At 44.5% G+C, this 25729-nt stretch overlaps 1 protein-coding gene across 1 annotated transcript in view; it reads left to right on the plus strand.

Moving 5' to 3' along the window:
* The window catches only part of THSD4 (thrombospondin type 1 domain containing 4), a gene marked incomplete at its 5' end in the record, with an annotated part of 479102 nt that overhangs the window by 12178 nt on the left and 441195 nt on the right, over nucleotides 1-25729 (plus strand). Inside the window, one exon of the mRNA XM_084240624.1 lies at nucleotides 267-336. Coding sequence (XP_084096750.1) covers nucleotides 267-336 — 70 coding nt within the window. The remainder of the gene's footprint in view (nucleotides 1-266; nucleotides 337-25729) is intronic.

The following is a 25729-nucleotide window of genomic DNA, read 5'->3' on the forward strand; positions in this document are numbered from 1 at the left end:
CTGGCTCTTGCCGCCTTACCAGGGACAAGACCTAGCAATGCTGCTTGGATGTGATCCCTGATCTGGCCCACTCTGTGGCCCAGACCTCAGCGTTGTGCTGCCTCCCATCTGTCCCATGCGACTGACCCTGCACATCTTCACTGGGTCACATCCCAGGGCTTGGCTTGAGCTCTTCCCTTTCTTCCAATGATGAAACAGAAGCTTCTGCCAGGGGTCACTGCCCGGAACACACTCACAGTCCTGCCTGTTGCTCTTTTTCTTCTCAGTGTCCTGAGTTCCCTCTTGCTGCTTGGATTCCAGCTCGTCTGCCCTCAGCCCTCCACTGAACACAGAAAGGTAAGCCACAGATGGTCACAGGCTTTTTTCTGTGCCCAAGGGGCTCAGGTCGCTCTCATCACCACCTGAGCTTTGTTCTACTAGGAGGTGAGTTGCCTCTGGTTCTGAGAGGCGGTAGCATTTATGGAGTACTCAGCAGCCCACTTGTCCTTCTTGAGTCCCTGAATTAAAGATGAAGCTGGTGCCAGAGTCAGTCTCTGATCCAGCAGCAGTGCTGGCCTTCCAGCCTGTGCCCCTTAGACAGGAGGTCAAGGAGAGGCCAATGGGAAAGCTGTCCACCTGGGATGGAACTGCCCCCTCTAAGTGTGCCTGCAGAGATAGGGGAGCAGATTGACTTGAGAAAGTAGTAGTTACTGCTGTGACGAGCTCTGCAAAAGGGCTGCTAATAGGAAGCTAGCATTTTTGGTAGGACGACACTGCTAACCAGCACCCAGGTGGGGGAGCTCAGGGTAATAGAACCTGGCCCACTCTCTACCCCAAATTTCCTGTTAGTGACTCCCTTCAGCTGAACTCACCAAAAGACACAAGAAAAAATGCCCCTTGAAGCAGTTCTCAAAGGCCAACTTCCTGGGCCCCTGGGCTGGGGACGAAGGTTGGACAGAGCATCTGGCCGGACGAATAGAAAGTGTCAGGCATGCTTCCCTTCAGGCTCTGTGGGTTTCATAGTCAATGACCCATTTGTTGCTGCCAGCCACACCTTCTGCTGTCCTGCAACACAGCAGGTGCAGGATAAATATTTCCTAGAAATAGATGCGCCGGAATCTGAGAAAGTCCATAAAATCCCTTCTGCTACCTATGAGTTCCTCATGTGCACGTGTAATAAAATGCAGACACTTGTAAGAGGAGCAATAGATCAACTATTTGTGTCTAAGTGTGACTGGCTTGATTGGATCCTTTCCTGAGGGAGGGTTTTCATAGGAGAAGTCCAGGAGAGAGGAGGGTTAAGAAAAGAAGTCTTTGCCGTATATGACCCTTCCTGGGGGAGACTCTTGATATTCTTGCCCAGTTTAATTTCTTTTGGATGTGTGGATTGTGTTCTGGTTTTGTGTTTCTGGGCCAGACAGTAGCTTGTTTTGCAATGTGTCTCCCACTAGGATGTCTGCTCCAGAAAAGTGGATCTTACTTGTCTAGTTCACTACCATTTTCCCATCTCCTGGAATACAGCCTGGTATGTTGTAGGTGCTCAATAAAATTCTCATTGATTGACTGACTAAATGAATGAATAGAAAACCTTGCCAAAGTCTAAACATCCTTTTGTTGGAGTCACTTGGGCATTTTTACTCCTCTCACTTCATTGCACTTATAATTTCAAGATCAGAAAAGACAGCTATTATAGTTTCAATGTTTATGTCCGCCCTCAATCCATTAAAACCTAGTTCCCAATGTGATAGTACTTGGAAGCTGATGATTTGGGAGGTGATTAAGTCATGGGGGTGGGGCCACTCAGGCTCAGATTAATGCCCTCATTAGGGTAAGAGAGAGTTTCTGCTCTTTGCTCTCCACCTGCGAGGACACAACCAGGAGTCTGCAACCCGGAAGCACCATGCGGGCACCCTGATCTCAGACTTCAGGACCCTAGAACAGTGAGAAGTAAGTTTCTGTGCTTTAAACACCATCCAGTTTCTGGCACTTTGTTTAAGCAGCCCAAATGGACTCAGATAGAAATTGGTACTGAGAAGGGGGACACCTACAAATATCTATATTTGATATTTAGCCATGGCAAATATCTATAAATATGGAAGTGACCTTGGAACTGGGCAGTGGACATGGCTGGCAGGGTGTGAAGGCATGTGCTGGGGAAAGCCTGATTGCTTTGCATGGACTTTTAAAGGTGATTCTGATGAGCACCCCGAAGGAAATAAGGAGAGCTGTGGAGCCAGCCTCGGTCTCCTCAAAGAATACTTAAATAACCTAGGACAGAATGTTCATAGACATATGGAGAATGAAGGCCATTCTGATGAGAACTTAGGTAGAAATGAAGGAGGTGTTATTGGAAACTTGAGGGAAGGCTGTCTTTGTCATAAACTGGCAAAGAACTTGACTGAGTTGTGTTCATGTTCTGGTGTTGGAAAAGGGTATAACCCTGCAACCAATGAAATTACATATTTAACTAAAGCAATTTCTAAGCAGTGGTGAAGGAAGAGCCTCATTTTTCTTCCCTGCTTTTGGTAAAATGCAAGAAGAGAGAAATGATTTAAAATGGATTATTTATTGGAAAGGAAGCAGAACACAGAACTTAAAGATTTGGACAATTCTCAGTGTATCCATATTGAAGGGGCCTCCCTGTTGGCACAAGGAGTAAAGCACTTCATCAACACTATGAAGCAATATGTGCAGCATGAGTTCGATCCCCGGCCAGGGAGGTGACCCACATGGCGTGACAGACCTTTCCTGCCTCGCCCGCTGCTCCCCTCAACAGTGTATTTCAGTCAGTCTGTCTGTTCTGTTCCCCACTCTGTTTATGGTGACTCCTCTCACCCCCTACACCTCTGGCCTGCACCCCAGCTCTTATATGCATAAATAAATAAATCTTAAAAAAATAAAAATTTAAAAAAATCCATATTGAAGATTTGAACGAGAATATCTGTTCTGGAAGGAACAGTAAAGGTGTGACTGAGAGACCTTTGATAAGGAGACCAGTCAGAAACTTGACAGAAGACAGGAGCTATTGTCCAAGGCAATGGAAGAAAGCAGAGGGAGCACTCCCTGTGCCCCTGGAACCTTATGCCCAGATCTCACACAGTGGGCTTTACTCTTTGGACCCTGGCACTGTGCTCCTCATCTGTCCCAGGTGCTATTCCAGTGGGCTCAGGAGGCCACTCCCTGAGAGCTGCAGTGAGGGCCAGTTAAGCCTAAAGCTGTGAGGGCAGGACAGCCTGCCAGGCTAGGACCCTTACTCTAGTGGACTTGGAGGCCTGAGCTTTGAGTCAAAGGGGATTATTCCCAAACATTAAGAGCTAATGGAATTTTCTCCACCGGGTTTTGAATTTGCTCAGAAACTGTCATTCCTATTTTCTTTTTCTTTTTACCTATTTGGAATGGGAATGTTTGTCCTATGCCTGGCCCACCAGGCTCATTTTGCATAGCCCGTTTGGCTTCACAGATTCATGGCTGGGGAACTGAGCCTTAGGATGAATCATTCCTTTAGTCTCATCCATATCTGATTTAGAGTATATTTAGATGAGGCTTTGGACTTAGACTTTTAACTTAATGCTGGAACACGTTAATACTTTTGGAGCTATTGGGGTGGAATTAATGTATTTTGCATGCAAGAAGTACTTGCCTTTGGTAGAATGTTACAGCTTCCCAAACTAGTGTTTTGAAAACTAAACCACAGTGTGATGGTGTTTGCAGGTGGCGCCTTCGGGAGGTAATTGGGTCATGAGAGGGTTAGCGACCTTATAAAAGAGATCTCCAGAGAGACCTCTCCAGAGAGACCCCCCTGCCAGGTGCATGTGATGATACAGTAAGAAGATAGCAGTCTATGAACTCAGAAATGGGCTCTCACCAGATGGAGAATCTACTGGTGCCTTGAGCTCAGACTTCCCAACCTCCAGAATTGTGAAAAGTAAATTTCTGTTGTTTATAAGCCACCCACTCTGTGATATTTGTATAGCAGCCAGAACAGATTAAGACAGCTATCTATTTTCATTATTAAGTTATATCATTAATTACTGTTTGAAATTTTGGGGGTTGTTGATCCTAATAACTAATCCATGGTTCCTTTTTATTGCTGTTGTTGTTCAAATAGACTATCATAGTTGAAAATAGTTCCAGTTGATAAACAATCGATTTTCTTTGCTCTCTGTCTTAATTTTTCAAATTACTCTGGATGACGTAAACATAGCTTGAACAAATATGTATTAACCTCTTCTTTCTTAAAGTCTTTTTTCTGAGAAATGAAAAAAAGGTTCATGGCTTAACTTTGTAGAATTGAAAAATGGAGCAAAACAATCACATATTGGTGAAAAATGAGCAAGGCTAGGAGGTGCTCATGGTCTGTTCCCACCCATATGCTTACAATTCCATGGCATGGCTCAACCTCAGGATACAGCTACAGCAGTTTATTTACAAAGGGGTGATTGGGAAAAAAGAAAATATTTCTAAGGCCACAGATGGCTGACTGTCCTACCCCAGAGTGTGTCCAGTGTTCAGTATAGTCCAAACCCAAAAGCTGCTTGTGCAAGATAGCATTGCCCCTCGGTCAAGAGCCTGGAACAGGTGGCACATGGTTAGCAGTAGAGCAAGATCCAGCCAATCTGTGGCAACTGCTCACATCAGTGGTGGTGGTGGTGAGGGAGCACCACAGTGTGGCAGGTGACAGCAATCTGTGGCTGGGTTGGGCAGTGCCAGACTCTAGACCAGACAGCTCTCAGAGGCGGTGCCAGAGGACCGTGGCACCAGTGTTCACAGCTCCGCAGAGAAGCTGAGCATAGGCCAACAGCACTCCCAATGAGTGCAGCTGAGCAAAGGCCTCAAAGGGCTGTGAGGGTCTGCCTTAATTTCCTCTCAGGAGAGAGTCAACCTGAAGTCTAGTCGTCTTCTGAAGCTTCTTTCAAACTGAGTCAGATCTTCTTGATCCCCCTTAGACAAGTCGAGCCTTTCTTCTCAAGTTCCCTGAAGCCTCTCCAAGCTTTGACTTACATCCCCCTTCAGGGTACCTGATGGTACCCTGATTGGTATATTTAAAACCTGATTGGTCCATTTTCCAAGCCAGTTGTTTCTGAGACTTGACTACACTGGTGCATGCTTGAGCCTAATTGGTACCAGTGGGAGCTCAGACCTGATCTGTTTCAAAATCAGCTCAGGTTTCAAAACCAAACCCCCAGCAGTGTGTCCAGTATGCTCTGCACCAATATGCTTGTGCCAGAACTAAGCAGGCAAGCTCTGCTGTGTCTGAACAGTGCCAGACATGTTCAAACCTGACCTGTGTGTCTCCAAAATGGCCATTTTTGGGCCTCCCTGGTAGCGTAGGGGGTTGAGCGCTGCACTGTGAAGCTGTTCATGGCCTCTGCAGCGTGGGTTCGATCCTGGCCGGCCGGTGAGAATCCCACATGGTGAAGCAGACCTCTCCTGTCTCGCTCACTGCTCCCCTCAGCAGTGTATTTCAGTCAGTCTGTCTGTTCTGTTCCCCGCTCTGTCTCTGGTGAATCCTCTTACCCTCCCGTGCATCTGCCCTGTACCCTGGTTCTTATATAAAAATAAAAATGGCCATTTTTTTCTTTTCTCTTTTTTTCCCCTTTAAACCCAGAACTGGCCAGGGTAGGCCATTGAACCTGGCTACTGTGGTATAGTCCAATCTTATGCCACTCAGCTTGGGGACCCAGCATCTTTAGAGAATCAGGAGCCATGAGGCCTACTCTTACACTGGCATATTATACCTCCTTGGCAAAAAACTGTTAAGAACTCTGCAATAGAATGATAGATTTAGTATTTACCCTCCAAATCATTTATTGACTTCTTTACTTGGAGAACATATATTTTAGAAGAGTTCTTAAATAAAATGATATGCATTTTGGCTGCATGGATCATTACTATTCACCAGAAAAGAAAGGATCCAGTGCTTTCTTATCTGATGAATTTCTTGTTGATGTTTTTTCAGAGCTTTACAGAGTTGTATCTCTCACCCTGCCTGGTTATACCCTCAACTCTGCCAGCAGAAGCAGTACTGGCAATAGTAGTATCTGTTTATTCTTGCAAGATAAGAAATAAGGAGATACTTAATAAAAGAGTAGCCAGCAGTATTTCCTCTATAAATGACTGGTTGTATATTTTACATATCAGGCTGTAGAGTCTCTGTTACAGCTACGCTACTCAACTCTGCTTTTGCAGCATAAAGGCAACCATAGACAATATGTAGATGAATGTGCATGGCTGGGTCCCATTAAAACTTTATTTACAAAAGCAACTGATGAATGGTTTTGCCAGAATAGAAAGGAGTTAATTACAAGTATATGTGTTTTAAAATTTGAAGTTGGAAAGTCCCCTCCTGGGACTTTGAGGAACACAAAGGATTTGAAGTGAAGTATATTTTTTCATTAACACATAAGTTATGATTGCTGTCAGTTGTTTTCATTACTTAGATAAATCATAATTGAATTCCTGTTGCCTTATTGTTTTATGATAAAATCCAATCCCAATCTGTAGCAGAGTATGGCAGAAAGAATTAGAAAACCATTTGTGGTCAGTTCTTAAGGGACAGCATTACTAACTTGTGCATATTATAATTTAATATGCATATGAAAACCACAAAAAAGGGATCTCTTATTCTTTTTCCTTACAAGAGTGTGTCCAACTTTAGCATATGGAAACATTTCTACAGTATAAGTTATTCTGAGGAAAAGACATAATTTGTAAATGCTGTCAAGTAAACTATGCATTTCTAAATGCTGCTCTGGTGGCTGGATACATCTCTGTAAAAACTGTCCCATAAGGGCAGGAAAAGAGGACTGTGTTGTGGAGTGTAGTAGCTCTTTCCTGATATTTATATCCAGAAATCCCTTTTGCTCCTGTAACATGGACAAAATCACAAAAGATTGCCCAACCTCTCTTCCTGGTAATTACTTGAAGGCATTTGACAAAGATTTTGTGACTTTTTTTGCAGGTAAGGAGAAATAAGAACAGGGCAAAAAAAATAATCAAGACTAACAAAAACCATACATTATTAGTAAAGGAAAATTAGTAGATTGTAGGAAGCTTTTAAGTTCACAAAACTGCTTTAAAAAGTATTCATTCATGTATTATAGAGAAATTATAAAACTGAAAATCTAAAGGAGGAGAATAAAAATTCACTCTTAGGCCACCAGCCAAAAAGAAGTATTCCTCAACCAGTTATTTATAGAAATTTTCAAACAAAAAAGAACAGAGACACTAGGGTATGAAGTATGGGTGAAGTAAGATGTTTGTTTTGCTAACTAATCAGCAAGTCACAGTGTGAACAGCAGGCACCTTGTAATGGGTTAGAGGATGTGACTACTGTAGCAGGATAGTCAGCCAATGACTTCAGACTGCTTCTTGACATGCAGTTGGATATTGAATAGAAAACCTTCAAAAGGGAAAAAAGAAAGTTTAGTTAATATAAAGCTTATATTATGGTTACACTGTCAAGAAAGAGGAGAAAACAATAATGCTTCCAGAAGAAATTATATGAAAATATCTTCATAATTTGGGGATAGGCAAGGTTTTCTTAAATAAAACTACAGAAGAACTAACCATAAAAGAAGAACTAACCATAAAAGAATTGGGCTACATTGAAATTGAGAGCTTTTGTTTATCAAAACACAGCATAAATAGAATGAAAAGATAAGCCATAGGTAGGGTGAATATCTTCACCGTATAATATTTGGCAAAAGATTCACATTCAGAATATTTAAAAACCCTACTAACCATTACGAAAAAGTAATTCAATTTTAAGATGGGCAAAAGAAAACTTGAGCAGACACTTCATATAAGAGGATATTCTAATGGCTAGTTAACATATGAAAAGATGCTCAGTTAAAAATCATTGGAAATGAGATATCACTAGAATGACTTCAAATGAAAAACACTGACAGTCGTGCCAAGGGCTAGTGAGGAAGTGAGATAACTGGAATTTTTATACATCACTCTTGGGAGTTTAAAATAGAAAACACTTTTGGCAAACTGGCAAGCATATCTTAAAGTTAAATATATGCCTATTCAAAGACCTGGCTATTCTACGCCAGGTATTTTCCCAAGAGAAATGAGTGCATGTATTCACCAAAATATGCATAAACATGTTCATAACCATTTCATTTATAATAACCCCCAACTGGAAATAATCCAAAGTCTATTAACAAGAGAATGGATAAGTAAATTATAGTATATCCATAATGTTGGCACTAAACAACAATTAAAAAATAGGCTTATTTTCAGCCAAGATGGTACAACAGAGATTGGATTTAGTTTCCCATCAAGAACTGATACAGAGGCCCCACCACCTGAGTGGCAGCACATGGCATCTTTGTTGGTGCCATGTTACCTTAATGCACAACATGTGTGCAACCCTGCCATCAGCCCCATCTCCTGCAGCCTGCAGGCCAGTGATGTGCTCTAACTGAAGAGGTTGTGGCAGCAGCAGTGGTGGGCATTTCCTCATCCTGCCATCCAAGTGCACTGTCTGTGGGCAGTGCCCAAACTGCTCTTGGCAGAGATAACAGTGATTCCTTCACCCTTCACCTGGAAGGCACATTGGGCCCTGCAGCTGTGGCTCCAGAAGCTGCAGAGAGAGGCGCCAAACTCAGTGAAGGTTGGGTCTGGGCAGGCGCTGGGATTTTCCTTTTGAATCTGGTGCCAGAGTCATGAATGGACTAATCATATTCAAGCTCAGTAAAGCGATCAGGTTTGAGCTCTCCAGTTACATTCAAGGGTTTGAGTTCATTATGCAAATTGAAAATGAGTGAGATGATCAGTGTTGAACTGGCACTAATAAAACAGGATTGAAACATAATCCAGTCAGGTTTGTAGGGTGGGAACCCTAAAGATATGAAAGAGTGTAGGAACCATCTTGATTCATTCAGCAGACAGCCTCTGAAGAGAAAAAGATTCAACATATGGCCTCCAAAGAGTATTGATCAGATGGCTTCAGACAAAGATTCAGCCAATAACCTCTGCAGACCTCATGGACTTCATAGACTCTGAGACATTTGCAGAATTCTATACCTCTATATACTTCCAGACCTCGAGATCTCCATAGATCTTTGCAGAGACCCACACACTGCACCTGCCTGCTTCTTGTCCTGCCTCTGACATCACTAACAAGGAGTAACATTATTCTGGGCCTGGTGTCTCAAAGAGCTGTTTGCAATTGGCTTATGCCAACAGCTCACAAAGACCTATAACACTGGTGTCTCTGACACCACCTCCAGGTGACTAGTGCTGACTGGCACTACTGACCAGTGCAGACTAGCACTGATGACAAGTGACAGCACTCTTGACCAGTAACCTTTGAGAACTATCCACTGATTCTGATTGCCTAATACCACCTTCTGGTTCTGTTGAGTCTAACACTGTGTAGTCCAACATTTGGTGCTGTCCAACCCCACCTGTGAGCACCTCCATCTGCTGTCATGAATTGGATCCTGGTTTACTGCTTACCAGTGTGCCATCAATTCCAGGCTCTTGTTGAAGGGACAGCACTCTCTTGCATGAGCAGCCTTTGTTTGGGACTATCGTACACGACAGAAACTATCTGGGGTGAGACAGCCAGCCACTTATGAACTTACAAATGCTTTCATTTTCCCCAGTTTTCTGTTTGTTAATAACCCCTGCTTGTTGCAACATCCTTGGAATTGTGAGTACGTGGATGAGAAACCACAGACAGTGATCTGTCCCTCTCCTTGGCAATGTTTTATGACTAACATCACAAAAACAATACTGAAAGGTTCAGACTATTTCTAAATATCTTAACTATCCCAACACAAAACTCAATAATATAGGAATATAAAAATATCCAACACCAAACAAATAAAATTTAAGATATATGACATTTAGTCCAAGATTACCAGGCATGCACTGAATTAGAAAAACATTTTCTATTAATAATGATAGAATAATCAATAAGTTGAAACTGATTCAGAACTGACACAGATTTTAGAATTTGAAAAGAAGGATATTAAAAGTTATTAAAATTATATTCAATATATTTACAAAGTCAAGAAGAGGCATGGATGATATTTTAAAAAAAAAAAACCTCATTAAATTTCTTGAGATGAAAACAACGAAGTCTGAAATGAAAAAGGCACCAATGGGAATAATGGCAGATTAGATAGTGCAGAGGAAGAGACAAGTGAACTTGAAGATATAACAACACAAACTCTCCAAATTGAGACACAAAATGATAAATTTTTTTTTTATATGAACAGAGCATCAGTGAGCTCCAGAATAACTTCAAGTGGGCTTATACATGTGTGATTGGTGTATGAAACAAAGAGGAGGCAGGGAGAGGTGATATTTTTTTTTAAATATTGAAGAACTTCCTAAATTTGTTGAAAACTCTGAAACAAAGAATATTTATACATTCCAAGCACTAGATTCATGAAGAAAATATCACTTACTCACACTCCAACCAAATTGATCAGTGCCTTCTATTGAATAACTTGTGGTGTGCCAAATCTCTTAGATTCAAATGCAAAGAATTAACACCTATTCTTCTCCAACTCTTTAAAATATTGAAGAAGGAATATTTTCAGATGCATTTTATTAGACAAGCTTTGTGGTATCTCATAGGTCTCTCTTTCAGACAAGGTGTCTTGGTCCTAACATTCTGGTGTCAACTTCCCATGTGGGGTGCCAGGAAGACCAGAAGAAAGTTGTGGTCCTGCTCACACTCTGGCTTTGACTCCTTGTGTTAGACTTGCCTGTTTCAGATCACTTCATCCTTAATTTGTGAAAAGAGTTCTCTTGTGGGAAAGTTCCACATCAAGAGATAAAACATGAATGAGCCAGAAAATCTTGCATCAGATATTCTCTTTGCAGAAGTTTATGAAGATGCTGAGGGGCCATCAGGAGACGCAGACACTGGTGATGTAAGCTGGGGAAACTGAAGCAACCACTTACTTTTTTATGACAAAAATCATATCCATACCAAGTTTTTCTTCCCTATGACACTCCCACTCCTAATTTTTTAACAAGAACTCTTTCAGTATGTAATTGCTACAAAGTTCAAGGACTACAATTTTGCTTTTCTATATTGTGAATATATTTTTTGTTGTTCTAAGTTTTATTTATCTGCTTCACAGAAACATGCAAATCTAAGCTTATAAATTCTTTCCCTTGGAAGTTTGTAGTTCCATTTGCAACAAAAATTAAAAATAAATACATCATAAATTTGTTATTATTGTCTGAACAAACTGCTCTAAAACTCATATCTCAAATGTGATCTTACTACAAAGAAGCCAAGTTATACAGAATAGAACTTGTGTGTATGTGTGTGTTGACCCCAACAAAGTGACTTTGGGACTATAAATGGTTCTAAGAAGAATGAGTATTTTATGTACTTTAATTTTTTTCTCAAAATTTCCATTCCCTCCCACACTTATACACACAAACCCAAACCATAAAAAGGTGTTTTTAAAATAACTTCTAAATTCCCCACTATGTTATGTTTCCAGGCCAGATTACAGTTTAAACAAAGTTCTGACAGACAGAATAACTTATCACTTAGGCCACAAATCTTGGTCTTTGAAAAAGAAAATGAATCATAGTACAGTCTCAAGGCCATTGTCCTTGTGCGTGTATTAGGGGTTCAGCCTCTCCCTGGAATTGTGATGTTACCTGATTCTTAATGAAGGAGGAATTTGGCAATGGGATGTCGTCACATGCTAGCCAGCTTCCTTCCCCACCATTGGGTACTCATTCCTTGGTTAATTTGGAGAAACAAACAGGCCAAGTCCTTGTGTTCCTAATTTTATTCTCCTTGTATTGGTTCTTTCTTTTTATTTTCTTAACTTTTTTTAAAAAAAGATTTATTTATTTATTTATTTGCTTATTTATTTATTTATTTATACAAGCACTGGGTACAGTCAGAAGTGCAGGAGGGTGAGAGAACTCACCAGAGCCAGAGCGGCGAGCAGAACAGGCAGACTGATGAAATACACTGCTGAGGGGAGCAGCGGGCGTGGCAGGAGAGGTCTGTCGCGCCATGTGGGGCCCTTGCCTGTGCCCGGGGATTGAACTGGCACTGCAGAGGCTGTGGGCAGCTTTGCAGCCCAGCGCTCAACCGCTGCACCACCAGGGGGAGGCCCCTGTATTGCTTCTTATATACATGATGCAAGTTCATTTGTTTTCTTCATTAACTCATCACACGCTTACCAAATGTATGCCTTGTGAACTTGGACGCTGAAACTAGGCTGCTTCCTTGCTCTCCCAGTTCTGCTGTTTACTGGTTCTGGACCTGGGACATGGTCCTGCAACTTAGGTTCATCATCTATAAAATGGTTGATTTGAGGATTATGGAAGTTATCTTTAAAGAGTTATCTTTAAAGAGTCTGAACCACAGTAAATACTGCTTAAGCGTCATTGACCTTGTTTGCTATTGCTATGACCAATGCCAGCGCTATGCGGCAGCCTGGGTTCCAAACAGGTGCTTCCCTTGTGATATCTCATCTCTACCCAGCCTGCTTTATTGAGACCAGATTTTCTCAGCCTCTGCACTCTTGGTATTTTGGAGCAGATAATTCTTTGTTGTGGGAGTACCTGTGCACTGTTCAGCAGCATCCCTCATCTTTGCTTACTAGGATGCTCAGTTGTGTCAAGCAAAATGTCTGCAGATATAGCCAGGTATCTTCCGGGGGGCCAAGTTCCCCACCTACTTCCACCAGCAAATCTCCCTGCAGAGGAAGCAGTGTTACCCCGTGAGCTGGTTCAAAGATCCGAGCCATGTGTCATGTGCGCCTTCTAATCACATGTTTGTAACTATAGGGTCGTTTTCACTGCTCCCACAAAGACCTTTTAGGAGGAGAGCTTCCTCTTTCAATCACTTCCTCCTTTTCAATCTCTTGGGCTTCTCTAGAAAGAGGAAGAAGAGACACAGCCAGGTTACTTCTGCTCAAGGCGGCCCTTGCAGACAAGCCCCTCAGCTCTCTATTGCTGTTCACCTTCACTTTTGAAGGCAAATAATTGTCTCCCCTCTCGTAGATGAGGCAACTATAGCTTAGAGACATGACGACTACAGTTACCAAGTGGAAGAGCCTGGATTCAAACCCAGGCTACTGATTCCAAGGCTCATTTCCAGGGGTGTGGTATTTGTCCTATAGCTGAGGCAGTGCCTTTTCCGTCCAGCCTCTATAAAGTGGCCACTCTCCCCTTGGAAAGTCCCTGTCTGTGCTCAGATCCCATCCTGCTCAAGTCTGCTGTCCAGCAGCAACCTCCTGCTGACCTGAAGCATGAGGACTTGTTTTGCTTTCATTGTAATCAAGTTGCAGTGGGACCTGCCCCTCCTGCCAGCCCTGTTTCTTGGTGCTTCCCATGCTGAAAACCTTAGCCTTCTCTTCCCTGTGTTGAAGCTGATGAGTCTCGCTGCAGTGTAAACCAACCTTGTAAGTTGGATTAAAACTTCTGAGCTGGGCCTCCCCGGTGGCGCAGCAGTTGAGCGCTGGGTTGCAAAGCTGCCCGCAGCCTCTGCAGCGCCGGTTCGATCCCCGGCTGCTCCCCGGCCACCAGAGGAGGGTCCCACATGGCGCACAGAACTCTCCTGCCTCGCCCGCTGCTCCCCTCAGCAGTGTACTTCGGTCCTTCTGCCTGCTCTGCTCTCCGCTCTGGCTCTGGTGAATTCTCTCACCCTCCCGCACTTCTGACTGTACCCAGTGCATGTATAAACAAACAAGCAAACAAACAAATAAATAAATAAACATGCCTCTATTTAAAAAAAAAAGAAAATTAAAAAAAATAATAATAAAAAAATAAAACTTCTGAGCTAAGCCCATAGGCTACTGTACTTACCTTGCTGCAACCAGGCCTCCTAACATCTAAGTTGATCTAAGAATAACTTCTTTAAGATGATGCATTCTAAAAGCAAAAATGATCACTTATTAATATACGTTCAGCTCTGTCTCAGGCACAGGATTCCAGATAAGCCAAATACAAAGAACTCAGTGTGGAAAAAGAATTAAGCTTAATTTAAAGGGCCTTTACTAGACTTTTATTGTGTTGAATATTGTTCAAAATATGTTATCCCTTGGCAGGTAGTGTCTTTTTCCCCATGTTAACTTGATATTTTATGCTAACAGGTTATGATTCAGACTATTAATCCACGTAGTACCTGATTTTTCTTTGGCCTACCTCAGTTTCCTTTTGCTGAAGCCATGTAAATCTGCTTTCATTTTCCACTTGATATTAAACCCTTGGCTTTGAGATCATAATTTCTAAAGTTTTTGAAAAAATACCGTCATGTATGGAAAGCACTCAGTGAAAATGAAGGTTATCAAATGACAAAAGACAATTGAATTATGTAGCATCTTCTTCCAAGAGAATTTCAGAGTTACAGGGATAATATCTCCTTCTCTTTCTTTACTCTCTGGCACCTCTCACGGGGAGTACACTCCAGATAATATGCAGACCCACTGGATAAGGGCTTATGGTCTGGATTTAACCATTGATTCAAACAATATGGGAGGTTTATCCAGCATTTGCTCTGTGCCAGCCGCTGGGGAAATGATGGTGACAGGCCAGCCCCTTCCTGAGCAAGCTTGGGATCACAAAAGAAAATGAAGATATTGATGGTGACCACCATTTATTGGGCACTTTCAACATGTTTGGCCTGGGCCTTTGCATATGTCACTTAGTTTGTAGTCCTCATAACAACTGTGTGATCCCCATTTACAGATGAGGAAATTGAGGCTTAGAGACAAGTTCCCTAAACTGAATCTCAAATGCTGAGAAAGAATTATCCATGGGGAAGAAAGAGGAGGTGAAGATTCTTGAATGAGGGAAGTACAAGTACAGACACGGAAACAAATGAGTCCATTCGATCACATAAGTGGCCTTTGTGTATTGAGGGGCAGTGGGAGCTGGGGTTACTGAACCACATTTTTACCTGGTTGGGTCCATGTTGATGATTTCAACCAGGTGACCTGTTTTCATTGAAGAGCAACTTATGCTCCCTACATCCCACTCCAATTCTCTTACATCTTCAAGGAATGGGCCACTTTGTTATGTAATACACCCATGAGATTGGGGTGAACTACTTGACCTTGAAGTGGTTGCTCAAATGACTTTGAACTCAGATTTGAGGAAGTGCCAGCTGGGCCTCTCTGGGAAAGTCAGCAGGACTGTAAGCCCCTAGGGTATTGGGCTCTTAGTCTTTCAAGCTGGACTTCAAGTGGCCTTGGGCAACTCACTTAATTTAGGTGACATTTGCTTTGTCCCTCACATACTCAAGTTTGTATCCCCAGAACCTACCCCAGAGCCTATTACATTGTCACCATAAAATCGGGATACCAATTATCGTAAGGCATTTTAAGTGTTTAATTATAGTTCAATGAAAGCCTGTAAACTGCATGGTGACGGGTAAAGAATAAATACATAATCTTGCTTCTCAAGTTTTATTATTTTTTAAGAATAATTTACTAGTCATCATTGATCTAAGCCCTTCTATGTAGAGTTGGCAGATGTTCGTTGTATTAGGAAAAGCGTCTTGGCCTCTGCTCCATGCAATTTTCGTTCCCAGTGGGTGGGTACAAAGAGAGCAAATCAGAGGTGGATTTTTTTCCATACATGGGGCATGCTTAGTGGAAAACAGTCTTTTCAGCAAGGGAAGGCGGAGTGTGCAGCAAGACAGAATAGCCTGGAGACCCTGATTGTGCCTCATCTGATGGCTTCTCCTTTGCAAGGGCTGATCCCTGACATTGAATGGGGGGAGGGTGATGATCGCATTGAAATAACTGCTAATAGGCAAAGCCCTGCCTTCGTCCACACCCTCTCTCCTCCTGGAAAGACTTTCTGGAAAACAGAGCAAAAACAATGAGGCAGCCCCAAGGGTTGATGAGAATTGCATTCTCCGTGCAGCCCCGATTACCCTGTGCCTTTGTCCAGGGGACTCCTGAAGGGTATGGCTGTCAGGTGTCTCTCCTCCCTGAGCAGAGTAATCTGCACTGATTGACTTGTCCATTGTCCTTGCCCTGGAGCTAAAGACAAAACAAAACAGGAAGGGCAGCCTGGTGGGGATAGAGGGGAACTTGGTGGCCAAATGCTGTTGCTTTCCAGGCATCGGACACAGGCTCATTCTCTTTGAGAAACTTACATCCAAAGGCAGTGACTTTGAAAGGACCGTGGCTGTGGAATTAGAGACAGATGCTTAGCTGGCCATGAGTAGATATTAAATTGTATTAAACTATGCAAACCGCATTTCTCATGCAAGACTCGTTTCAACCTTACATCAGCCCTTGGGCAGCATTTGCATTTCTATAGAGAGAGAAATAAAAGCAGCATGTCACTTACTCATTTCTATTCATAACTGTGAGCTGTTATTATTCTAGCTCTCCTCTACCCACTCAGCACGGCCAGATTATTCTTCCTAAACCTTCATGAAGAGCTAGTGTGGTTTCCCAGCATTTCACTTTATCAACTCATATTTATAAGACCCAGACGCAGAGAAGGATGTAAGGACATGAAAGATGAGGCTAATTTAAGGTGATCAGGCATCTTGCTTCGTCTGGGACAATCCTTGTTCATGCCTGTTATCCAGACATAATTGTTAATGGCATCCCCTTTCATTCTCAAAAGTGGTCCAGTTTTAATGATGAATTGCAGGGTCCCCCTACTCATACCTGCCAAGTGCTCATAAGCTAGAAAGGGTGGGAAGTGTGAATGGAAATAATTTCAGACAAGATAGAGGCTGGAGGCAGAGGGAGAAGGAAGCCACCCTGGGGTCAAGATTGGCAGGGGAAGCTCATGCAGCCCTAGATTCAAAGCAGGAGACATTCAGACAGAGGAGGAAGGAGCCCTGATGAGGGTGTGAGCACAGCGTGAGGACAGCGTGACTTCCACTTTTAGGGGCCCTTGGAAAAGAGGGCGTGGACTAGAGAGGTGGGAGGGACAGATCTGGAGGACTCAAGGGCAAGTGGGGAGCTCTTGCTTTCCCCTGGAGGCTGGAGGTGGCCATAGGTACTGGCATGAAAAATCCCTGGTGAACAGGAAGAATAAACCAGTCCTGGCCTGGGACTGGTCACCCAACTACCAGTTGCAGATTCAGGATTTGAACCGCAGGACGGCTTCCCCGCCACCGTGCCATTCTGCCTGCCTGTCTCCCATGTCCCGCACGATTAACTAAGTAAATTAAGATTTTCCACTCATGACAGGGTGAGGCAAATGGATGTTCTGGTGTCTTTGGTTTTCTCTAAGCAGAAGCCTCCAGCCAAGACTTGACATGAGCCGGCTGTTTTAACATCAGTTAAAATAATTATGTTAACATGATTTTTGACAGGAAAAAACCAAAAGTGTCCAGTTACAGGAGCAGCCTGTGCAGTTAGGACAGGTATGATCCTTCAGGGGCCAGCCGGAGAGCGACTCGCTACAGGGCGTTTCTATGCTCTGCATGGGTAATCCTCTTATTAGTAATTTTCCTCGACTGTGGTCTGTACTCAGGCTCCACATGCACAGCAAAGCACTTCATTTTGTCTGTGTCTGCCCCATTCTCTTCATTCCCTTTCATTCATTTTATTTTTTTAAAGATTTATTTTATTTATTTGTGCATACAAGAGCTGGTGTGTAGACTAGAGGGGCAGGGAGTGAGAGTATTCACCAGAGACAGAGCAGGAAGCAGAACTGGCAGATCTACTGAAATACACTGCTGAGGGGAGCAGTAGGCGAGACCAGAGAGGTCTGCTGCGCCATATGGGTCACCTCCTTGGTGCGGGATCAAACTCTTGCTGCAGGGCTGCAGATAGATTCATCGCACTGAGACTTAACCCCTTGCACCACCAGGGAGGCCCACTTTTTGTTCATTTTAAATAAAACAAATTATCCAGTGCCCAAACATGGCCAAACCCTTTGCTGGAAGTCACATAATTCAATTCTATGGGATTTCACTTCATTGTCATAAAAACCCACCCCATGGGATCAGCACAGGCCCATTTTACAGAGGAAGAAAATAAACTTTGGAGAGGTAACAGGGTGGCCAGCCGGGTGTGCTGTTCAGTATATTCCCAGGGTAGTTATGGCCAAGTAGCCTCAGGGAACAGCCTGATTATTTCCAGGAAGGCTGTGGAGGAAACCAAACATCAGACAGAGCACAGTATTTGCTTAGTGGCTTTCAATCCTGAATGTGTATTGGCTCCTGCTGAGGAACATAAAAAATACTGGCTCCTGGGCTTTTCCTCCAGAGATTTTACTTTAGTGAGTCCTGGTGAACTTGGGAATCTGTGTGCATGTTTAAAGTTCCCTAGTGTACTGGTTCGCAGACTACAGCCTATATCAGCATTTCTTGGAGAGCATGTTAAGTGCAGACATGGGGCCTCTGCCCCCGGAGTGTCAGATTCTGGGGCTTGTGTGGAGCCTAAGGATCTGCATTTTTTTTTAATTTAATATATTTTTTAAATATATATATATATTTTAAATATATATATTTTAATAAAATTTAATATATTTTTCATTTTTGTGCAATGTATGCATTTTCATCTCGGTTATCATCCCTGTAAAATTTCCACCACCCTTGTTTTGATCTGCATTTCAGGTGGTACCAACACTGCTGGCCTGGGGACCACACTCTGAGAACCACTGCCCTAGTGGTTGTGGATGGTCTTCTAGGTCTGGACTGCTGGGCTGGGGGGCTTGTGGTCTCTGAATGATGCTTAGATTGTTTGAGTCTGTGTTGAGGAGGCTCTGATTGGATTAGAATGCTTGACCCCAGAGGCCTAGCTCCACCTTGCATTATCATCAATAATTGATCTGTCTTTTTTTTTTTTTTAAGATTTATTTATTTATTTATTTATACAAGCACTGGGTACAGTCAGAAGCGCGGGAGGGTGAGAGAATTCACCAGAGCCAGAGTGGGGAGCAGAGCAGGCAGAAGGACCGAAGTACACTGCTGAGGGGAGCAGCGGGCGGCAGGAGAGGTCTGCGCGCCATGTGGGACCCTCCTCTGGTGGCCTGGGAGCAGCCGGGGAACAGCAGGGGAGCAGCCGGGGAGCAGCCAGGGATCGAACCGGTGCTGCAGAGGCTGTGGGCAGCTTCGCAACCCAGAGCTCAACCGCTGTGCCACCGGGGAGGCCCGATCTCTCTTCTTTTTAACTGAAAAGAAGATAGATACCCGCTCATATCCCTCTTGCTCTCTGCATCCTAAAATCCCAATCCTATGGGGCTGGCATACAGTGGAACCTATTTTTGTCTGCTGAACTGGACAGTCTAACTGACACTTCCCAAATTAATAATGTAAAAAGTTTGTGGAACACGTGGCCTGTGTGTTCATTAGGGGAGCCTCTCAGAGGAGTGGTTCTTGACCTTGACTGTGTGTCAGCATCACCTTGGAAGTTAAAAGAAAACAAAATCTATTCATGCTGGCCCCCTCCCCGATCCAGGCTGGCTCCGTGGGTCTGGAGTTGGTCTCTTTGTGAGAGTCTCATGTGATTCTCATGGACCATCTGGGCTGGGAGCCACTGGCCAGAGCCTGTGTAGGAACCCCATTAAACCAGTACTCCCCAAACTCCTGAAGTATGTTTGCAAACCCCCCTCTCTCCCCAGCCACTTCCCATGCATTTCTCTTTCTGTCTATTGAATTAAATGAAAGGGCAGGCAGCCAAGAAGCCGCTGACACCATGGCTGTTGGGAAGGCTCCCTGGCACTGGAGTGGCACTGGGTCCCAGGGGCCACTGTGCTTCCCAGGCAGTACCCAAGGAACTCAGCTGCCAGAGCAGACGATGTCTCTTTTCCTAACTGGCTTTATTTTTTGTGAATCTTGACAAGGGGTCCCACAGAGAGGAAACATATTTGCCTATTGAAACTCCCCAAGTTTTTGCCCGAATCCAGTCTCCGATGCCCCCTTCTCCAAGACTCACTCTCTCCTTCACGCTGCACTCACATCACCCTTTTCTGAAGTCACCAAAGCCCTCCTACACAGCATTGCTTTCTCTTCTCTCCCTAAATCATCTGACTCTGCTGGCCACCTTGCCTTTTCCTGGCATCCCAATTTTTCTGTCTCTTCTGTTTGCTTTTCTTGCTCCCAAATAGACGCTCTTTCTACCACCACCATCCTGTGTCCCCACCTTCTCTGTCTGTTAGCACTTCTCTGTCCTCCTCTGCCCTGTGATTCCTTCCCCAGATCCACGGCACTGGGCTGACTACATGTTCTGAGTCCAGGTCTCCTGACAGCATCTAGAAACAGAACTTCCTCTTGTGTCCACCAGACTGACCCTGTGTCCTGCCTGTCCTAGTTTTATTCCAGGCACATTGTCTCCTCTGATTTCCTGGGATTGGAATCTCAGCTGTCTCATGCTCCATTACCGAGTCAATAACCACATCTGGCCCGTGTTCTCCGCCTGAGTTAGCTCACAGTGGCCATTCCTGCCATTGCCTTTGCTACCTTATCACTAGGTGATTGCGATAACCTTTAGGGAGCCATCCATTCCAGGCTCACTCTCCTCCTGTCCACACATTGCTCTCAGAATCCCGCTTCTAATGTGCTCTACTCCTCTCTCTGGCCATCTGTGGTGCATTTGCTATGTGCCAAGCACAGCGCTAAGCACAGTACAACTGTTATCCCATTTAAACCTTACAGCAACCTTATAAATCAGTAGGCACTCTTATTACCCCTCTTTTACCTATAAGAGATGGTGATTAGGAATTGGTTAGGAATGTGGCACCTAACCACTGCCGAGCTCTTTGGGGACCTCTGAGCCCTCACTCCTCACTGTTCAGTGGGTTGTCAGCTTCTCTGCCCCAGCCCTTATGGCTGCCCAGCGCACATACACTAAAGATCCCTTGATCGGCACCTAGGTCTTTCTAGATCTGCCATGTCCACCTTGGCATCTTAGCTCCTTTCATCCTTCCATGTGGGACTTAGCTCCACCTGAATGGGTTTATTTCCGGGTCCCTGGGTCACATCACTCTCTCCCATTTTGCCCAAATCCTTAGTGACATCCAGTATCTGGGGGCATTGTGACTCTTCATGCTTAACTTTCTTGACATCTTCAAGCCATCTAGACTCCGGAAGCCCTTTTTTGTTTTGTTTTGTCTTGGTGCTCTGTATTGTGTTTTAAATTCCTTTTGCTAATTGCACTGAGAATCTATCGTGGACCTCCTTTTCAGGTTAGTCTCCTGTTGGATTATAGACTCTGGAGGATCAGAGCTGTCCTGGACTTACATCACACCCTGCATCTCCAGGAGCTTCCTTATATGTGGCTCCTCAAGCACGTGTTGACTATTTTGACTTCATCCTCTTGTCCGTTCCAGCCCCTGTGCTGGACAATGTAAATAGCGGTGGGATGTCGCCACCCCCTGAGATTCCCCACCCATGCTCTCCACAGCCCTGATCGCTTGTTAGATTAGTTTTCCATCCTTCATGGGAATCGTTTTTCTTCATACATTTCTGTTTTAAAAGTTTGAATAAGATGGAGAGTTGGCTGTACACCAGGGAGAGAAATGAGCAGTGGGACCTCCGCAGCCAACCTGGCTGCAAACCGCTGACTGCACAGGAATACAAATGACTTCTCTGGGAATGGGCGGGGACCTGGGGGGTGGGGGAGTTTGGGCTTTCCTGGTTTCCATCAGGGCTGGGCCAGCGCCGGGAATTTGAGTTTGAGGGCTGCCTTCCAGCATGCTCCCTGCTCTGTATCTTCTGGGGTCCACTGCCTCTGCTTCCACCCCACCTTTAGCTGACTGACAGGAATCTTGACTAGCTGGCCCCTTATGCCATGCCTCAGACAGAGCTATGTGAATAACAGAATGAAGTTAACTATTTTAGCACACAGAATATGGAGCTAGGATGGTGAAATAAGCAGCCAGGTAAAGTTGGTACAATTCTCATGAGCCATTACTGCTAGGATTTGCAGAACTTTCTACCCCCTGGACTATGCTTAAGGTGGAGTGTCACAGAATCACCTAAAGGCAGAACTGCTCGGGTTGGTGAGTTGCTGAAACAACTCACTGAAAAGGACTGTTGCTTTCTTCCTTTAATAATTTTTTTAAGTTTTTTTTATAGAGGCATTTTTTATTTTATTTATTTGTTTGTTTGTTTGTTTGTTTGTTTTGTTTATACATGCACTGGGTACAGTCAGAAGCGCGGGAGGGTGAGAGAATTCACCAGAGCCAGAGCGGGGAGCAGAGCAGGCAGAAGGACCGAAGTACACTGCTGAGGGGAGCAGCGGGCGGCAGGAGAGGTCTGCGCGCCATGTGGAACCCTCCTCTGGTGGCTGGGGAGCAGCCGGGGATCGAACCGGCACCGCAGAGGCCGCGGGCAGCTTCGCAACCCAGCGCTCAACCGCTGCGCCACTGGGGAGGCCCTCTTCCTTTAATAATTGATGAATGTGACACCCACACGGCCTTCCCATAAGCTCAGGCTACTTCTCTCATTTTTGAGTGGAGGTTATCTCCTCTAGCTTGGCTTTAGCCGGTGGCCAACAGCAGTAGCAATCACTGCTGAGAGCATAGCCTGCCACATCCTGTGCACCAAGGATGCGTGCAAGGGTCTGAACATGTCTATGCTTGCACGCTCTGCTCCTGGGAATGAATGTCGCCCCTCTGGGCACCTCTGAGAGTGTAAGGCACAGCTTCCAGGGGGACCCACTAGTTGCTGGCATATCACTCACCATATCACTTTGAAGCTGGCATGATGCAAGGCCCCAGACATATGAAAGGGTCTCAAGATGGCACTGAAGGTTGGCATAGTTCAGAGCAGCCAGAGGTGACTTTGGGGGTGTGGAATGGCCCCACGTTGTCCTGTGGGGTCCAAAGGCTGCAACACTCTGCACCCAACCCCCTTCCTCTTCTCAGTCACAATGCTAATGCTCTGTGGATTGCGTCCCTTTGCTTTCCTCCCCTCTGCACATGCCAGAAAGGGGGCTCTGCAGAAAAAAAGGCTGGAGGTGTCAAGGACGTCCCTGGCTTGTTCTAGAACAGGACGTCTCAGCCTCAGCACTATTGACATTTGGGGGCCCAGATATCTGTGCGGGAAGGGGAAAGCTTTGTCATGTCTTAGAGTACATTTTCTGCTCTGTACTTTCTAGATGCCTGTAACATTCCCCACTCCCTCCGTGGTGCCAACCAGGTGTCCCCAGTCATTGTCTATTGTCCACTGATGGGAAAAATTGCCCCTGGTTGGGAACCATTGTTCTAGAAGAGGCAGTAGCACTAGCTATTTGGGAGACCTCTGCAAAATTCCCTAGGTTTCTCCTTTATTTGAGAGTTTTAGAGTCAACTCCTGCTGGGGGTGATGAAGGGCATTTCTTGGGGTCCCTTTCCACATTCCCTCTCATTTCTGGGTCTTTTCTTTCAGTCAGAAGCCCCATCACAACGGTTTCTTGCTCGCTGAGTCCTGTTATGCTGGATGGGCTGGTCTGTATTCCCCTGACATTGCGTGTCATGTTGACTGGGGAAGGGGTGGTGGAGAGAGCAGAGGCAATCCTGGCCCGGGGTCCTTTCCCCCCAACTGTGCCACTCATTGCCCCTCCTGTGTACCATCAGAGCTGAGTCTTGCTGGGTGGACTGCAGTGTCCTGGAATGGTCTTGTGACCAGAAACCCTGAATCCTGAATTCTGCCTGTGGGATTCCCGAGGGAGGGAGACCCTGAGATGAGTAGCAGATGGAAAACAAAGGACGTCTTGTGATAGCATTAGTTATGATCCTGACAATCTTGTGCTACCCAATGGCCATCGAAGCCGTTGTTCCAATGGAAGGAAAGAGTTACACGTGCAAGAGCATTATACTGACAGTCACAAAATAATTTTTTCCTGCAAGAACTTAAAGTGTTTTTAATGGCCACAAAGTATATTTTGGTAAAATCTACATACTGTTGTAGACAAAAATCCATTGTTATAATCAATAAAGTGCAAAACTGATAGAAGTTTTTGGGGGCAGGGAGCACAAAATCAAAACCCAGTGCAGCTCCATTTACAGCGGCACCCCAAGAATGAGAGTCCACGTTGGCTGTAAGCTCACAGATGGAGTTGGCAGCCCATGGGGTTCTCATGCATCCCATGCCGTATACATCCCATGGGGATCTCAACATTTGTGTGATGATGGCTCTGCTTTTTTCTTAATCATTCCCATTATTGCCAATTTGCAGTATAAAGACTTAGACATAGGTGAAAAAAATGCTAGAAATTTATCTGCACAGCGTCTGATGATATGTAGTTCAGAGTTCTGACCAAGTACAGCTGCATTGTATACAGCAATCAAAAAAGATAAACACATGCAGTTTGCAGCAACATGGATGGGGGTAGAAGGGATCATGCTCAGTGTACACAGTTTGGATTTGAGGCCTAAATGGAACCCTGTTTTCTTTAAGCCCAGAGCAGTGAGTACTACTTTCAAGTGTTTGTAAAGAAGAGATGGAGGAACCTGGGAGGCTGAAGAAAGGGCCGGACGGAGGGAGGTTTTCAAAGTGCTACTTCTGCTCACCAAGAATTGTGGTCCAGTTAGCAACTTGAATTCTAACCAGTTAGATCAGTGACTCTTCAATGGGTAAATGAGGATGATGCTGATTTCACAGGCTTGGGGGGTGTCGTCAATGACTTTATGTATGGATGGATGTGGTATTCCTAATATTAATCCCACAGTGCCTCCAGCCTCAAGCAGCTTGGAAATCCAAAGGTGCCTCTAGTTCCCAAGCCAGCAGGGGTCTGAGTGTGATGGAATCTGCTTGCCCTCGCAGCTCTTCCTGCGGCACCTTTGGTCTCCCATGTAATTGACTGTGAGCATTGGAAATAGTTGTGGTTTTTAATACAGTGATATTTCCTCTTCGGGGACTCCAGCCCCTCGTCTGGTTTCAACAACTGCTAGCTCAGTCCCAAGACGTGGTTCTTGTTTCTTCCTTGTCTAATGGAAAGAGTGTTTGCATTTGCACAGAGGTTTTAATGGGCTGTAAGCTGTTGGCTTTGAGAGGGATTCTTGGTTCAGAGCCAGGGAGACTTAAAATGTTTGGGGAAGCCTATAAGTGCTGCAGAGAAGGGCCCCTTCTCTGCTGTATACATGACCCACAACTGCATGGGCAGGTAGGCATTCTTGTTCATCTTCCAGGCAGGAGGAGTCCATCCCATAGGACAGGCACTGTGGGGGTGCTCTGTTCTTTGCCGGAACAAGGACTCTGGGCCAGGTAACCTTTGCTCTGGAAACCTGGGGCAGAGGTTGCAGATTAAGCCAGGAGCATTAAGAGGTGCCCTTTTAGGTCATTCCTGACACAGTAGGGGGAGCTCCCAATTTGGCTGGTCTAGATAATTGAGTTCTTGAGATGGAAATAATTTCCAGAGATTTTCTTTCAGGCAAAACCACTCCTATGCCATGCCATGCCAGAAAGACAAGTGTGAACTCTGGGAAGTAGACTTTGCATCTACCTATGGAAGAATCTCTTTTTAATGATCTCTGTGCTTGTGCCTCCTCACCCAAACCCCTTTCACTGAGTTCTGTTGACTTTTCTCTCTGCAGAACCACCATTTGTGGCTGTGAAGATCCTTTCTTTCTTTCTTTCTTTCTTTCTTTCTTTCTTTCTTTCTTTCTTTCTTTCTTTCTTTCTTTCTTTCTTTCTTTCTTTCTTTCTTTCTTTCTTTCTTTCTTCCTTCCTTCCTTCCTTCCTTCCTTCCTTCCTTCCTTCCTTCCTTCCTTCCTTCCTTCCTTCCTTCCTTCCTTCCTTCCTTCCTTCCTTCCTTCCTTCCTTCCTTCCTTCCAAGATTTACCTTTCTTTTTTTTTTTTAAAGATTTATTTATTTATGCATACAAGAACTGGGGTGTA

Source organism: Talpa europaea (genome assembly GCF_964194135.1).
Source record: "Talpa europaea genome assembly, chromosome: 8".
Taxonomy (NCBI): Eukaryota; Metazoa; Chordata; class Mammalia; order Eulipotyphla; family Talpidae; genus Talpa; species Talpa europaea.